An 18268-nucleotide genomic window follows, 5' to 3' on the forward strand; every position below is an offset into this window, starting at 1 on the left:
AAAGAGTTTGTAAGTTCTCCCTATGTCTGTGTGGGTTTTCTGCGGGGGGGGGGGGGGGGGGGCTCCAGTTTCCTCCCACCATTCAAAAAACGTACTGGGGGTGTAGGTTAATTGGGTGTAAATTGGGCGGCACAGACTCGTGGGGCAATATGACCTGTACAATGCTGTATATCTAAATTTAAAATTTAAAAGCCCCACAACCCACCCATAGAGTTAAATTTAAATTTTATTTACAGCATGGTGGAAGCCGAATCCGGCCATTTAAACCCGTTGTAGTGACTGCTAAGCTCTTGCCACACAAATAAATAAAGGTTGTTTCAGCAAACAACCTTGTGCCACTTGTCCTCCATTTTCTATAACCTTCCCACTCATAGCGTGCCCTTCTCTGCCACGCCCCCTGTGGTGCCCAATTTTCCTCTCCCCCCCTCCACAGGTGACCGTGACGCTGCCCTTGCTCCCGTAACCAGCCCGAGCAGGCGCATTTTTGCGGTCGAGCGTCTCTGGCCGGCCCTACACAAGGCCCATCCAATCATACCCAACTTAACTGACGACCCATAGGGCAGGAGGAAACCGGAGCACCCGGAGGAAACCCCATGAAGGTCACAGGAAGATCGTGCAAACCCCGGTCGCTGGCGCCACCTAAGTGTGCTGACCCCTTTTCTCACAACCAGGAGTGAGAAATTCTCAGATTCCCCACCCAAAGCGGACAAAGACCAAGCTCTAAATGCATTCCTGCTGCTGTTGAGAGATTGAGTTTAATTGGAATCAGCCACTGGCACAGTGTTCCATAAAGACACTTACCTAAATTCTTCAACTGCATCTCGTGCTCTGCAAGAAGACAAGATTGATTACAAACAAGAATTACCCAACAGCCTCCTGTAAACTTGCGCCTAGTTTCCCCGAGGGTGCCGAGACCCACTGGGCCTTGGTCAGGCTCTGGTACCCAACCAGCAGAATGGAGGCCAAGGCAGCACTGGCTTCACCAGGGGAATGCAGACCGCACCGAGTGACACCATCAGAGGGGGTGACAACCAAATGACTGTCTATAATATTTTTGAGCAGTTCCAGCAGAAATGTATTAATTTTTTTTTTAAATATCCCTGTCGTTAGTTAAAACAACAAAAATATTTTTCGTAAGCCAAACTTAAATGTTTGAGAGCAACAATTCATGAAAAAAAAATTACTTTTTAAAAAACTCTTACTATTGTGTGTGGAGGAAACGCGGCCTCTCTGCCAGCCTGGAATGTGTGTGCATTGCGGATAGCCCTGTGTCTTCCCCATCTGAAACTTATTAGGAAGTCACATCATCCATCAGTCAAGGTTGGACTCCGGCCACTAATTAGTGTGCACCTCGCCGATGAGTAATTTAAATCACCTAGGGACGTCATTGGCTTGCAGTACAGAGCACATTCACACTCTCTGCCTCGTGGTCCAAGCCCCGGACATCACTCCATGCCAGGTCGCTACTGTGGATGTCGCAGGAAGGATCGCGGGTAAGGCGTGCAGTACACTGTAGCTGATCTGTAGTGTTGCGATAGATCAATACTCGCAGTAGAGCTGCACCCCCATTGATCAGGGAACTGGGAGCGTGTGTAAGAGTCCCTGCTTATAGAGTGTGTGCAGGGTTGAATAAAGGTTTACCGTTCTCGGAGTCCAACTGAAGTCTGAGGTGGGTGTCTATATCGTTGCTTAGGTGAAACAGTGTGTGTAGTGTGTGAGCGGGGTTGAATATAGGTTTACCAATGTCGGAGTCTAACTGATGTCTGAACTAAATGTCTGTATTGTCACTTACCTGAATTAGTAATTGTGTACAGTTTAATGTTCTCCTGTTTGTTCTCCATGTGCTAATAAAAATTATGTACGTGTCCAGACTCATCTCTGTGAACCCAATGAATCTGATACTCTTCCCAACACAACACTTGCATGCACATTTTGTTACAAAAATGTATATAAATATTAAGAAATACATGTACATAATAATATATTCATTGCTTTCAATAATCAAAAAGTACACATACTATATATATGTGTTCTGAATTAGTCGAATTTTCTGGACCAACCTTTAGGGTAAAATTTAGGGGGTCAACTATTCCATGCTTACTATTTTTGTAGAGATTGAGTTAAGAACCAGAAAGCCCTGCTTGGCCTTTAGTCAGCTGAAAGATCGGGTTTGATCACAGGACATCAGGCAAGGTGGCCATTGTCATATCAGCCTTGCTGTGTGGATACGAGACGAGGGGCCCATATTTCACACTTGCATCAGCTTGACCAACTGCAGCAGCGTCACCTACGCTCTCTGATGAAGATCACCTGGCAAGACAAGGTCACCAAAATCGAGGTCCCTCCTCAAGCCGGAACGCCAGCAGTTTCAACCTTGGTGATGCCAGCCCAACTGAACTGGGCAGGACATGTTGTCAGAGTGCCTGACGGAAGACTGCCCAAGGACATCTTGTACAGCCAACTGCCCAATGGTACCCAAAAACGAGGAGGCCAGCGAAGTTCTAGAAAGCTGACATTGCCCCATCAACATGGGAGGATCTAGCTCAAGGTCGCTCGCAGTGGGGGGACGCCATCAGAGAAGGTGTGGATGGTGCTGAGAACAAGCTGGAAGAGGCAACAGAGGAATGGCACAACAGAGCTTCTGCCCCTGTTGCCCCTCCAGGCTTCACCTGCCAAGTATGGGGCAAGCAGGGCCTGTCAAGAATTGGCCTGTACGGCCACACCAGGACGTGCATATCAAACCCCACAAACGGACTGAAAGGAACCATCATCACCCTACAGGATGGAAAGGCAGAAGAAGACTTTTGACCACGGTTAAGTACCTGGGTCATTAGCTCGGATGGGCAGGCAGTTGGCTGGAAACAGGTGGTAAGTCCAGGGTCAGAGCTTTTGGAACTCCAGAGAGTGAGCAGACAAGGCCAAAAATAAGGGGTGGGGGGGGAGGGGGTCACCTAGTGCACGGTTATGGACTATTACATGCGTATATATAGTACACGTACATAATACTTTCAATTGCGGCCACGCCCACAAGAACTACCACTGTGAGCACCAGCTCGTATGATTCCTGTCTCAGCCAACATATTTCCGCAAGCCGCAGACTGTATGGCAAAGAGACGCATGTGGGTCGCGAGCCGCAGTTTGGCCACCCCTGCTATAAACCTGACGACACCCAGAACTCTTGGGCACAACTCCAAGATTGAAGAGCGTCTGATTAGAACAGAAATAAGTAGAAATTTCTTCAGCCAGAGGATGGTGAATATTGTGGAATTTGTTCCCACAGTTGGTTGTGGAGGCCGGGTCAGTGGGCGTTTTTAAGGCAGAGATAGTTAACCATATAACCATTTATGGAGCGGCAACAGGCCATGTCGGCCTTTCGAGTCCACACCGGTTCACTAAAACAACTCCACTAGCTCCAAACCTCCCGCTCTCCACCAATAACCCTCCAACCCCTTCACCTCCATGTACAGATCCAACCTTCTCTTAAATGACAGAAGGGACCCTGCTGCATCTATCTCATTCGGAATATCATTCCATTCTGCCACCACTCGCTGAGTGAAGAAGTCTCCTCTAATATTTCTCCTGAAGTGTTGCCCCCTTACCCTTAACTCATGGCCTCTTGTTCCAACCTCCCCTGCCCTCAGGGGAAAGAGTCTGTTTATGTCTAGTCTATCTATTCCTTTCATAATTTTAAATACCTCTATCAAGTCTCCTCTCAGTCGTCTACGTTCCAATGAATAAAGTCCCAATCTCCTTAATCTCTCCCTGTAATCCAGATGCTGTAAGCCAGGCAACATCCTTGTAAACCTTCTCTGCACCCTCTCCACCTTATCTATATCCTTTCTATAATTTGGAGACCAGAACTGAGCACAGAACTCCAAACCTGGCCTCACCAATGCCTTAAACAGCTGCAGCATCACCTCCCAGCTCCTATACTCTATACTATAATTTATGAAGGCCAGCATACCATTTGCCTTCTTAGCCACCCTGTCTACATGGGAATCCACCTTCAGTGAACTCTGTACCATAACCCCCCAGGTCCCTCTGCTCCTCTGCGTGCCTCAATGCCCTCCCCCTAACTGTATATGTCCTATTCTGGTTATTTTTACTGAAATGCAACACCTCACACTTGTCTACATTGAATTTCATCTGCCATCTTTCAGCCCACTCTTCCAAACAAACCAAATCCTTCTGTAATCCAAGAAAATCTACCTCATTATCCACCACTCCCCCTATTTTCGTATCATCCGCATATTTGCTTACCCAGTTAACCACACCCTCCTCTAAATCATTAATATAAATGAAAAACAACAAAGGACCCAGCACCGATCCCTGAGGCACCCCAACCTGACATACAGTTGTCCACCAGGACTCTCTGCTGTCTAACTCCCAGTCACCTCTGAACCCATGTCACAATCTCTCTACTAATTCCTAGTGACTGAACCTTCCTTATTAACCTTCCATGCGGAACCTTATCAAAAGCCTCACTAAAATCCAAATAGATCACATCCACCGCTCTACCTTCATCCACCGTTTTTGTCACTTCCTCAAAAAACTCAAGGTTCTTGATTAGCCAGGTCATCAAAAGGAGAAGGGAGGCATGGTTAGCAATAGTGGTTAGTGCAACACTGTGAAGTGCCAGCAAACCGGGGTTTGTATCCAGCTCTATTCTGTAGGGCGCTACTTTCCCACGCTCGCTGTGTGCGCGTTATCCCCTTTACCATTTCCCATGCCTGTCTTTTGTAAATAGAACCATTTACTACAAAACTGTGTTCAGAGTCCTTGCTTTTGAGACTCATTGGATCCTAGCAGCAAAGCAGGAGTCCATTGGCTCATCCCACTCTAACAAGTGTATCGTTACTGTTGGTGGGGGGTGGGGGGTGGGGGGGGTGTCTTTCAAGAAAAAGAACCAGTTGCAATGCTGTACAAGCAGGGAAGGCCAAAGTCAAGGAAAGCAGTGGCCGGCCTCAATAAGACTCCAGCTTCCCAGACGACAGACGACATGGGATATTCTGAAAGGGGAGGGTAAGTAGCCAGATGCTGTGAACACAGGTGGAAAAAGAGATGAGGTTCTGCAAAGTGGAATTAGTGAGTTAATGCATCAAGTGGAACGTTGATGAAGAGCTCCAGCCTGTATCTTTTTCTTCATTATACAAAGTACACTCTTTGACCTGCTGAGTTTCTCCTGAACTAATAGAGTGAACAGCCAGTGCCATTTTCCCAGGCCGGGAATATTGTGTTCAGTTCTGATCACCTCATTACAGGAAGGGCGGGGAAGCGATGGAGAGGGTGCAGAGGAGATTTAACAGGATATTGCCTGGATTGGAAAATAAGTCTTCTGAGGCAAGGTTAACAGAGCTGGGGCTTTTCTCTTTGAGAGATGACTTAACAGGTCTACAAGATTCTGAGAGGCATAGTTAAGGTAGACACCAGAAGACATCTGTACAAAGTGGAGGAAAATTTAGGGGAGATGTCAGGGGTAAGTATTTTACAGAGTTGTGGGTACCTGGAATGCCTTGCCAGGGGTGGTGGTGGAGGCTGAAACATTAGAGGCATTTAAGAGGCTATTAGAAAGGTTCATGGATGAAAGGAAAATAGAGGGTTATGACATAGGAAGGTTTAATTTTTTTTGGTAGGAACATTGAGGGCTAAAGGGCCTGTACTGTATGCAGTAGGTAAAACAGGTGGGCATCTGAGGGTTCTCCCAGTGGTATATGCTAGTGATGGAAGGAATAGGAGATGAAGGCGGGTGAACGTGTAGCTTAAGAGTTGATGCAGGAAGAAAGGCCACAGCTGCTTGGACCTATCTTGCCTGAGCCCTTCTACATGTTGGTAATGCACCTTTCCTCCTGTGGACGCTGTGAGACAACAGCACAGGTAGGCCTATCGAGTCTGCCCTGCCATTCTAATTATGATCTGGCCCACTCCCCAGCCTTCTCCTCGTAATCCTCAACACCCTGGCTCATCAAATACATGTCAATCTCTGCCTTAAATACACCCAGCGACCTCGCTTCCTCCACTACCTGTGGCAACAAGTTCCACAGTCTCATGACCCTCTGTCTAAAGAAGTTTTTCTGCTTCCCTCTTTTAAATTGACACCCTTTTATCCTGAAATTATGCCCTCTTGTCCCAGAATCCCAACAACCTGGCTGAGTTTCTCCAGCATTTCTGTGTTTTTACTACAATCACAGTGTCTGCGGACTTTCATGTTGCACAGCTACCTGGACCCTGCCCTGGTAGACCTGAACTAAAGGGGCAAGTTTCTTCGGAATTGGAGGGGGAATCAATATCCTTCCGGTTAGCGCTACTCAGGAGGGAGGGCCAGTTAGATATCCATCTCACACCCTATCATGAAAAGCTCAGGACAGTGGGAAAAATGGCAGGTGCTGCCAGAGCTGCTGTTACAGCAGCACTGCTGAGGGAGTGGATCCAGGGAAAGAGGGGAGTGGAGACACAGCGCTCACCCGCAGGGTCCTACCGCCCAGTCCAACTGCCAACAGCTCCATATAGGCTTTAAATGTGCCGTTAAAGGAGCCGACGGTGGTTTTATTTAAAAATCCTGTGACCACGGGGTCTGGCCCCAAGATGGCAGCACCTACGTTTGGCAGTGGCCTTGAGGGGTTGCAGACTCCAGGGGAGAGGCAGCAGATAGCCACAGGGTACCATTAACAGGTGCCTTGTTGAGGAGGAGAAGCAGAGGAGACAACCCCAAGGACAGCGACCACACTGATCGAAGGGCACAGACAGGCCGCAAGCTGTGGGTGATTTGCAGTCGAAGGACTGCTGGAGTTTGGCTCCAGGTATCGGGACCTAGATTTGAGAGAATGCTGAGGGAAAGAGGGCCTCGGGCATGTGAGGGCTTCCTCACCGATCTGCAAGTTCGGATGGCCGATGGATCCAACGGGAGAGTCTGTGTGGCTGCAGGGGCAAAACCACGGACGCTCACTGATTCTGAAGGGACTCTCTCTTGCTTCTCTTTCTGACTGTGAGGTTCCAGCCAAATGGCTAATGATGAATGGCAGACGAAAGGCAATTTCATACAAGATTACATTTCTGCTTAATTATACGACAAAAAAAAATAGCATCTGAACTCAGGACTTACCAGCCTTGATGACATTCTTTTCCTTCTCTGAAAAAAACAGCAGACATAAAACAGAGAACATTTAGGAATGTGTCCACATCACACACACAGCTGCCCAGTTCCTATTTCCCAGCAAGCCTCCTACAGTACATCCATGCTAGGCTGTATCACAAGGTGAAACGTCAATGCTCCTGTTATTGAGCCAAGATTTGATCAGAGCAACGTTCACACTCCCAAGGCAGGAAAGGTACAAATTAAAAATCGTAAAGCTTCCTCTTCCCAAGAAACACACTTAACTGAATTGGAGCACAAGAAATTAAAGAGAGATTGGGTAGGACATGTAACAGCAGCATCGTATAATTCAAAAGCAAGAGGAGTGGCTATATTAATTAGCAAAAATGTGCCATTTAAAATAGAAGAGGAAATAATAGATCCAGCAGGGAGATATGTTATGATAAAATGTCAGATATATTCAGAGCTTTGGAATCTACTTAATATATATTCACCTAACGAAGAAGATCAAAAGTTTATGCAAGATATCTTTTTGAAGGTAGCTAATACGCAAGGGAACATACTAATAGGAGGGGATTTCAATCTGAATTTGGATCCAAATATGGATAAAACGGGGAAAAAAATTAACAGGAAGAACAAAGTAACCAAATTTATAATTAAATCAATGCAAGAAATGAAACTTGTGGACATATGGAGGAAACAAAACCCAAAAGAAAAGGAATACTCATACTACTCGACTAGACATAAAACATACTCAAGGATAGACCTATTCCTGTTATCAGCCCACATTCAAGGGAGAGTTAGGAAAACGGAATATAAAGCTAGACTATTATCGGACCACTCACCCCTGTTATTGGCAATAGAGCTAGAGGACATCCCTCCAAGAATGTATAGATGGAGATTAAACCCCATGCTACTTAAAAGACAGGATTTTAGAGAATTTATTGAAAAACAACTAAAAATGTACTTTGAAGTAAATACGGAATCAGTGGAAGATAAGTTTATACTATGGGACGCAATGAAAGCATTCATTAGAGGGCAAATAATAAGTTATGCAACCAAGATGAAGAAGGACTATAATCAGGAAACAGAGCAGTTGGAAAGGGAAATAATAAACATAGAAAAAAAATTAGCAATAAAGGAAGATACAACCAAAAGAAGAGAATTGGCGGATAAAAAAATAAAATATGAAACATTACAAACATATAAGGTGGAGAAGAATATAATGAAGACAAAACAGAAATATTATGAACTAGGTGAAAAAACACACAAAATCTTAGCATGGCAGCTAAAGACAGAGCAAACTAAGAAAATGGTATTGGCAACAAGGAAAAAAGACAAACAAATTACATATAATCCAAAAGAAATTAAGGAAAACTTCAGAGAATTCTATGAACAATTATACCGAACCGAAAACGAAGGGAAAGAAGGGAAAATAGATGAATTTTTGACTAAAATTGAACTACCAAAACTACAAATAGAGGAACAAAATAAATTAACAGAACCATTTGGAACAGTAGAAATACAAGAGATAATAAAAAATTTACCAAATAATAAGACAACAGGAGAGGATGGACTCCCAATAGAATTCTACAAAACATTTAAAGACCTAATAATACCGCCCCTCCTGGATGTAATCAACCAGATTGATGAGACACAAAACTTACCAGATTCATGTAAAACAGCAATAATTACAGTGATACTAAAACAAGGGAAAGATCCACTCTCACCAGCGTCATATAGACCAATATCTCTGCTAAACACAGATTATAAGATAATAGCTAAACTATTAGCGAACAGATTAGCAGAACAGGTACCGAAAATGGTAAATTTAGACCATACTGGATTTATCAAAAAAAGACGCACAACAGACAATATTTGTAAATTTATTAACTTAATTCATGCAGTAGAAGGAAATAAAGCACCGGCAGTAGCAGTTGCTTTAGACGCAGAGAAGGCCTTCGACAGAGTAGAATGGAATTACTTGTTCAAAGTATTGCAAAAATTCAGTTTACCGGAGAAGTTTATTAATTGGATTAAAGCATTATATGAGGGACCGTTAGCGAAAGTGACAGTAAATGGACATGTATCAAAGCAATTTAACTTAAGCAGGTCAACGCGGCAGGGATGCCCACTATCACCATTATTGTTTGCGCTAGCTATAGAACCACTAGCAGAATCGATAAGAAGAGATAATAATATAAAAGGAATAAAAATAAAAGACAGGGAATATAAAATCAGTCTGTTTGCGGATGATGTGATAGTGTACTTAACAGAACCAGAACTATCAATAAAAGAACTATATAAGAAATTGAAGGAATATGGAGAAGTGTCGGGATACAAGATAAACGTAAATAAAAGTGAAGCAATGCCTATGAATAACGCGGATTTCTCAAAATTTAAGGAGGAATCCCCATTCAGATGGCAAACGCAGGCAATAAGATACTTAGGTGTGCAAATAAACAAAAATCTAGGCCAATTATATAAACTCAATTACAATCCACTAATGAAAAAATTACAGGACGATTTAGAGCATTGGAAAGAGCTACCACTAACACTGATAGGAAGGATAAACTGTATTAAAATGAACATTTTTCCAAGGATACTATACTTATTTCAGGCATTGCCAATACAACTGACAGAAAAATTCTTCAAAGAGTTAAAGAAAATAATAAGGAGATTTTTATGGAGAGGGGGGAAACCGAGGATAGCACTAGATAAATTAACAGAATGGTATAAACAAGGAGGCTTACAATTGCCAAACTTCAAAAATTATTATAGAGCCGCACAATTAAGGTACCTATCAGATTTTTATCAAACAAGGGAAAAACCAGACTGGACGAGACTAGAATTAGATAAAATAGGGGAAAAGATACCTGAACACATATTATATAAATGGGACGAAAAATTGGTACAACATAGAACTTCTCCAGTATTACACCATCTCCTCAATATATGGAAGAAGATTCATGTAGAAAGAAATAAAATAAATTACCAAATACCAAAACTAATATTGACGCAAAATAAGCTACTCCCTTTTACAATAGACAATCTTGCCTTTAGAAAATGGGAAAAAAAAGGGATTAAAAGAATAGAAAATTGTTTTTCAGGAAGTAGATTCTTATCCTTTGAACAAATGAGAGATAAGTACAATATAACTGGAGATACAGCGCTGGCATATTACCAACTGAGATCCTACTTGAAAGATAAATTAGGAAGCAACTTGAGTTTACCAGAGGGAAGTAACCTTGAATATGTGATTACAGATACAATGTTAATCAAAAGATTTATAAAAAATATGTATATTAAACTGCAAGAAAAGGAGAATGAGGAAACAAATGGTAAAACTAAACAAAAATGGGAACAAGATTTAAATATAAAGATAAAAAAGGAAACATGGGAGAAGTTATGCTCTGGAACGATGAGAAATACAATAAATACGAGGCTGCGTATGATACAATATAATTGGTTACACAGACTATACATTACACCGCAAAAGTTAAATAAATGGGACCCAACAGTATCTGATAGATGTTTTCGATGTAAAAAAGAAAGGGGAACAACAATTCATGCAATCTGGACATTTGAGAGAGTAGAAAACTTTTGGGATGATCTCAATCAGATATTAAATAAAATAACAGAAAACAATATACCAAAGAATCCAGAGATCTTTCTCCTAAGTAACATAAAAAATAAAGAATTTGGAATTGACTTGGAAGATGCACAAAAAAGATTTGTCAAGATAGCCCTAGCCGTAGCAAAAAAATGTATTATGTCAACCTGGAAATTGGAAGATAATTTGAAAATACAACAATGGTATATAGAAATGAATAAATGTATTCCATTAGAAAAAATAACATATAGTTTAAGAAATAATATTGAAATATTCAAACAAGTATGGGAGCCTTACATTAAATACAATAGCGAAAACCTACCGGGAACAAACATTACCTAAGTTGATGGAAGGAGAAGAAAAGAAAAGAATGGACTCAGTAGAATTTCTGGTGTATTTTTGTTGAATGACAACATTGTCTAACTGAATTAATGCAACCTAGATTGTATACATAAAATGGATGAGAGGGGGGGGGTGGGGGGGTGGCTTGGGAGGAGGGAGGGGGGAGGGAGAAAAAGTCACTGTAAATGTGTGGAAAAGAAAAAGTGTATATCATGGCTATTGTGATTTATGGTGTGAAAAATAAAAAATTTAAAAAAAAAAAAAAAAAAAGCTTCCTCTTCCCAGTCCTAACGAATGCCCAAGGCAGGGGAGTAGGAGTTCGGTACGACGTCGGAAACCCTGGCAAATTTCTACAGAGGTGTGTTGGAAAGTGCACCGACCGGCTGCTGTGGTGAATGTCTGCCAAGCTGCCTGTCTCCCCTCTGGCAAATCTTGCTGTACTAACATTGGCTATGCATTATCTCGACTGTTAAGGACACTCCCCTTGGATATAACTGTATATGCATCTATTGTCTTTCATTATTGTACCATGAGTTTCTGCTAATAAAAGCCATGATTATTGTTTGACCACATCGTCTTTGTCTACTTCATCAACTGGCACTTCACTTTTATTATCAGAAATGGATGCAGCCCTCAAGCCAGAGCGGCTGATAATCGACCAGTCGGCCCCAAGGGCCAGAGAAATTTTCAACCTCTGGATTGCTTGTTTCGATTACTACATGGCTCGAAACAACGTGGTCGATGAGGTGATACAGTGGGGCCACCAGAACGCTCTGGTGGGTGAGGTCCCTTTCGCCGTAAAGCAAGGAGCTACCACTCTGGCTATAGCCCGGGAACGTCCGACCGCTTACTATGCAGCGCCATGGAATGTGGTGCTTGCTCAACACCAGTTGCTGACTAGATGCCAGAAACCCAGGGAAAGTGATGCTGCCTATGCACTGGCCCTCAACTCACTGGCAAACGAATGTGATGTCAGGGCAGTCAATGTGCAACAACACCGCAATGCCTTGAAGCTGGATGCTTCAGTCAACGGGATTAACTCCGGTTACATCTGACAGAGGCTGCTGGAGACAGAGCCCTTAATCTATGACTGGGCAGTCACTCTAGCCAAAACACTGAGAAGTACCATGCGGTCCAGTGAAATGCTAGAAACTGAAAAGGAAACATCCAGGAGGGCTGGAACCCCGAAGGAAAGAAAAGAGCGAACTCCTGAAAAATGCTACTTCTGAGATAAGACCTGGCACCCCAGACAGAAGTGCCCTGCTCGAACAAGTCTGGACACCAATGCCCGAGTGTAAAGCCCTGCAAAACATAGTGGACACAGCCCAGGACGTCCCAGGCAAATCCCTCCCCACCACCGAGAACATATACGGGGAACGCTGCCATCAGAGAGCAGTAGCGATCATCGAGGATCCGCACCGCCCGGCACACGCTCTGTTCTCGCTGCTGCCATCAGGAGGTCCAGGGGCCACAAGACTCGCACCCACTGGGTTCAGGAACAGCCGTTACCCCTCCACCATCAGACTCCTCAACGACAAATTCAATCAGATGTGCGCTCTATCGATTTTTCTCTCTCTGTATTGCACAGTGTGTTTACATTTCTTTATTTGTTTGCATGTGTACATTGAATCAGGTTTTTTTTTGCCCTGCCAATAAGTGATAATTCTGCCGCGCCCCCAGGAAAAAGAATCTCAGGGCTCTAGGTGCTGTCATGTATTTACTCTGATAATAAATCTGAATTTGAAGAGTAAGAACACAATGCTGGAGAAACTCAGTTGGTCAAACAGTGCACTTTATGTTGCAAAGATAAAGATGCAGAGCCAACATTTCGGGCTTGAGCCCTTCATCAACAAAATGTGTCTGAACTAAATGGTAGTGGGGCAGGAGGACAATCCCAAAGCCAGGAGGTAAAAGGTAGATAAGGGAAAAAGGGTACAACTATAAGCAGGGAGGGGGGAGGGGAATGACTCGGTGAATAGAGGGAAGGGGGGTGGAAAGAAGGCGAGAGAAAGGGAAGGGAGGGAGAATGGAGATTAGGTTAGCAGAAATTGGAGAAGTCGATGTTAATGCCATCCGGTTGGAAAGTTTCTCCAGCATTGTGCTTTTACTTCAACCACGGTGTCTTCAGACTATCGTATTTTACTTCTGAAGAGTTGGATACAGAGTAAAGGTCCCTTTACTATCTCTATTCAAACACTTCAAAGGAAAGCAGTTCGATGTCACAATGCAGGGAGCAAAGTTTAGGTTTAAATTTTTATTGCTTTTTCAATAAAAGTTAGTTAAAAAAAAACTCTGGGTACAAAGGCCAAATTTAAAAAAAAATGGGTCAAATATAGAAGTGCTCCTTTACTGTTGAAACAGATAATTAAGAAATATTAAATATTAAAGGGGGTTGTCTGGGGCTGGAAGACTCATACTGCAAACATTTAATCCTGGACTGATTCTCGTACAGCCCATATGAACTGGCAGTGATAGCTGCACCTTCCAGTGCCCCTCACTATCCCAGGGCTGATTAGAAATGAACAGAGAGAAGAGAGAATTTGAGTCCTCCAGGCAAGCAGTAGAGTCCAAACCAGAAGAACTACAGTTTGGTTACTGGAGAAAGCCCAAGATTTTTGAAGGAGGAGGACGCCTCAGATGCTGGCGAATGGAAGACCTCACCCTGGGGAGACAGAGGAAGGAATAGAATCTTCATAGGAGATAGGGCGGGGAGCCATGTTTCCTCTAAGCTGCGCGCGTGTACGCAGCCATTTTGCGACTAGCTCACAAAGGAAAATTAATGTGCGCACAAAGTATAGAATAAAATCTTCATTAAATACATAACTTCGGGAAGGAGTCACGTGATGGAGTAGTGGCTGGTAGGGGAACTCCAGCCCTCTCCAGAAATGGTAAAAAAAATAGAGAAAAAACAAAGGCACAAACATAGAAACCATAACAAAGTGAAATTGAAAGTGTGGAGAAAATGGCAGCGAAGAAAGAAAAACCAAAGACAACAGGAAGAAAAGAAGAAGGAAAGACGTCGGAGGAGGAAGGGGAAGGCCTTACCGGTACGAGGAGGCCCGCCGTGGAGAGAGAGGCCCGCTCCCTGAGGTCAGTGGAAGCCCCGAACTCGGGACTACAAAAATGGCTCACGGAGCCAAACAAAAGTGCGCAACCGCACAAGACAAAAATAACACTGACGGGAGGGGGGACCAGCTGAGGAGTAAATCTCCACAGCTGAAAAAGACAACTACAACACAACAGCAAGACTCTCAACAGGAAAACATAGAAAATAACGAGAACAAGAAGGAAGAGAATAAAAATAAGAAATCAAAGAAACAACAGATGACCAACCCAGAGGAAGAAGACCAACACCAAGACACTTCTAATAAAAATAAGAAGACCAAAAATACCCAACAAAATAAAACAAACAACCCAACAAGAAAACCAGAAGAGACAGAGGTAAAGGACACAGATCCTGAAGTGGACTCAGAAGAAGAGGAGGAAGAACACAGAGAAATGGAAGATGAAGGGAAGGCAAGTACATGGATATTTTTTTTTAAAGAATATATGGAATCAGTAAAAGAATGGCAATCACAAGAATTCAGTGAAATAAAAAGAAGAATAAAAAGTACAGAAGAGAAAGTGAATACATTAGAGATGATCATGTCAGATATAGGAAAAAGAGTGGACAAGGTGGAAGAACGAGAAACAGCCATAGAAATGGAAGTAGATGACTTAAAAAAGAAATTAGAAGAATCTGATAAAAAAGTTAAAGAAACACAGGAGCTGTTAGCTCAGAAGATAGATATAATGGAAAATTATAATAGAAGAAACAATATAAAGATGAAGAAGCCAAAAATATAAAAGAATTTATAAAAGAATGGATCCTAGGGAGACCAGAATTGCAGGAAGAAATGGAAATAGAAAGGGCACACAGAACATTAGCCCCTAAACCACAACCACAACAAAAACCAAGATCCATTCTAGAAAAATTCCTAAGATGTACAACAAGAGAAAATATATTGGAAAAGGCAATGAAAAAAATAAGAGAAGACAAAAAACCACTGGAATACAAGGGTCAAAAAAAATTTTTCTATCCAGATATAAGTTTTGACCTCCTGAAGAAGAGAAAGGAGTTCAATGCAGCAAAAACGACCCTATGGAAAAAAGGTTATAAATTTATGTTAAAATACCCAACGGTACTTAAAATAGTTATTCTGGGGCAGCAAAGCAAACTATTCTCGGATCCGGAAGCACGAAAATTTGCAGAACAACTACAAAACAGACAGAGAGATGAAGAGATGTCTTCTTCTCTTTGGCTTGGCTTCGCGGAAGAAGATTTATGGAGGGGGTAAAAAGTCCACGTCAGCTGCAGGCTCGTTTGTGGCTGACAAGTCCGATGCGGGACAGGCAGACACGGTTGCAGCGGTTGCAGGGGAAAATTGGTTGGTTGGGGTTGGGTGTTTCCTCCTTTGCCTTTTGTCAGTGATGAAGAGATGTAACAAGAACAAAAATGACAACAAACTATGTGTGTATGTATGTATCTATATATATATATATATATATATAATATATATATATATGTGTGTATGTGTATATATATATATAAAAAATAGAGTATAGGTAAGAACTAAGAAGGGAAAAAAAGGGAAGAAAGGAAGTAAGGAGGGAATTAAGAGAGTGACCTTTGTTATATATGAAGATTAAAATCTTTTCTGGGGGGGGCTGGGTGGGGGAAAATAACAGTCACTGCAAAATCAGTTGACGCTTGCGAGCGGATTCGCAAATCCAAATGGAGAGGGGAGATGTGGTTGCCCGACAAGGGACAAAGGGCAACTCAGAAAGGGGAGGAATTATTGGGGTTAAAGGAATTTTAGATATGAGAATAGTGGAAATATTTTATGCTTTAGAAATGTTGTCTTATAATGTGTTCAAAAAAAGAAAGCAGAAATGGATAAGAAGGGAAGTTGGTGATGAGGAAACGGAAAGGAAAGATAAACAAAGTATGAAATGACTATGTTTAACTATATGACTTTAAATATTAATAGAATACATAACCAAATCAAAAGGAAGAAACTGTCAAATTTACTGAAAAAAAGAAAAAATTGATATAGCATTCATACAAGAAACACATCTAACTGAAGTAGAACACAAGAAATTAAAGAGGGATTGGATAGGACATGTAATAGCAGCATCATATAATTCAAAAGCCAGAGGAGTAGCTATATTAATCAATAAAAATGTCCCAATCAAAATAGAAGAGGAAATAATAGATCCAGCAGGGAGATATGTAATGATAAAATGTCAGATATATTCAGAATTTTGGAATTTACTCAATGTATATTCACCTAGTGAAGAAGATCAAAAATTTATGCAAGATATCTTTTTGAAGATAGCAGATACGCAAGGGAACATACTAATAGGAGGGGATTTTAACCTTAATTTGGACTCAAACATGGATAAAACTGGAAAAGAAACTAACAGAAAGAACAAAGTAACCAAATTTATAATTAAATCGATGCAAGAAATGCAACTTTTGGATATATGGAGGAAACAACACCCAAAGGAAAAGGAATATTCATATTATTCGGGTAGACATAAAACATACTCAAGGATAGACCTATTCCTGTTATCAGCCCACATTCAAGGGAGAGTTAGGAAAACGGAATATAAAGCTAGACTATTATCGGACCACTCATCCCTGTTATTGGCAATAGAGCTAGAGGACATCCCACTAAGAATGTATAGATGGAGATTAAACTGCATGCTACTCTAAAGACTGGATTTTAGAGAATTCATTGAACGACAAATTAAAATGTACTTTGAAATAAATACGGAATCAGTGAAAGATAAGTTTATACTATGGGACGCAATGAAAGCGTTCATCAGAGGGCAAATAATAAGTTATGTAACTAAGATGAAGAAGGACTACAATCGGGAAACAGAACAGTTGGAAAGGGAAATAACAAATATAGAAAAAGAATTAGCAATCAAGGAAGATACAACTAAAAGAAGAGAATTGGCAGATAAAAAAATAAAATATGAAACACTACAAACATATAAGGTGGAGAAGAACATAATGAAGACAAAACAGAAGTATTATGAGCTAGGAGAAAAAATGCACAAAATTCTAGCGTGGCAGCTTAAGATAGAACAAACTAAAAGAATGGTATTGGCATTAAGGAAAAAGGACAAACAAATTACATATAATCCAACGGAGATCAATGAAAACTTCAGGGAATTCTACGAGCAACTATATCAAACTGAAAACGAAGGGAAGGAAGACAAAATAGACGAATTTCTAACTAAAATTGAACTACCGAAATTACAAACAGAGGAGCAAAATAAATTTATAAAACCATTTGAAATAGAAGAATTACAGGAGATATTAAAAAAACTACCGAACAATAAAACACCAGGAGAGGATGGATTCCCAATAGAATTCTATAAAACATTTAAAGACTTATAAATTCCTCCCCTCCTGGAAGTAATCAACCAGATTGATAAAACACAAAGCATACCAGATTCATGCAAAACAGCAATAATTACAGTAATACCAAAGACAGGGAAAGATCCACTTGCACCAGCGTCATATAGACCAATATCTCTACTTAACACAGATTATAAGATAATAGCTAAACTATTAGCAAACAGATTGGCCGACTATGTACCAAAAATAGTAAATCTTGACCAAACTGGATTTATTAAAAAAAGACGAACAACAGACAATATATGTAATTTTATTAACTTAATTCATGCAGTAGAAGGAAATAAAACTCCAACAGTAGCGGTTGCTTTAGACACAGAGAAGGCCTTTGACAGAGTAGAATGGAATTATTTATTCAAAGTACTACAAAAATTCAGCCTACCAGAGAAATATATTCATTGGATTAAAGCATTATATAAGGGGCCATTGGCGAAAGTGACAGTAAATGGATATATAGAAAAACAATTTAACTTAAGCAGATCAACAAGGCAGGGATGTCCACTATCTCCCTCACTGTTCGCGTTAGCTATAGAACCACTAGCAGAACTGATAAGAACAGAAAATAAAATAAGAGGGATAAAAATAAAAGAGAAGGAATATAAAATCAGTTTATTTGCGGATGATGTTATAGTATACTTAACAGAACCAGAAATATCAATAAAAGAATTACATAGGAAATTGAAGGAATATGGAGAAGTATCGGGGTACAAGATCAACGCTAATAAAAATGAAGCAATGCCAATGAATAATGCGG

General features: G+C 41.4%; 1 protein-coding gene across 1 annotated transcript in view; it reads right to left on the minus strand.

The window, feature by feature from the left end:
* Positions 1-18268, minus strand: part of LOC138753016 (uncharacterized) — a 129072-nt gene that overhangs the window by 14508 nt on the left and 96296 nt on the right. Inside the window, exons 33-34 of the mRNA XM_069915610.1 lie at positions 7100-7126; positions 802-828 (exon numbers count right to left, since the gene is read on the minus strand). Of these exons, the coding sequence (XP_069771711.1) occupies positions 802-828; positions 7100-7126 (54 nt within the window). The remainder of the gene's footprint in view (positions 1-801; positions 829-7099; positions 7127-18268) is intronic.

Source organism: Narcine bancroftii, chromosome 2, assembly GCF_036971445.1.
Source record: "Narcine bancroftii isolate sNarBan1 chromosome 2, sNarBan1.hap1, whole genome shotgun sequence".
NCBI lineage: Eukaryota > Metazoa > Chordata > Chondrichthyes > Torpediniformes > Narcinidae > Narcine > Narcine bancroftii.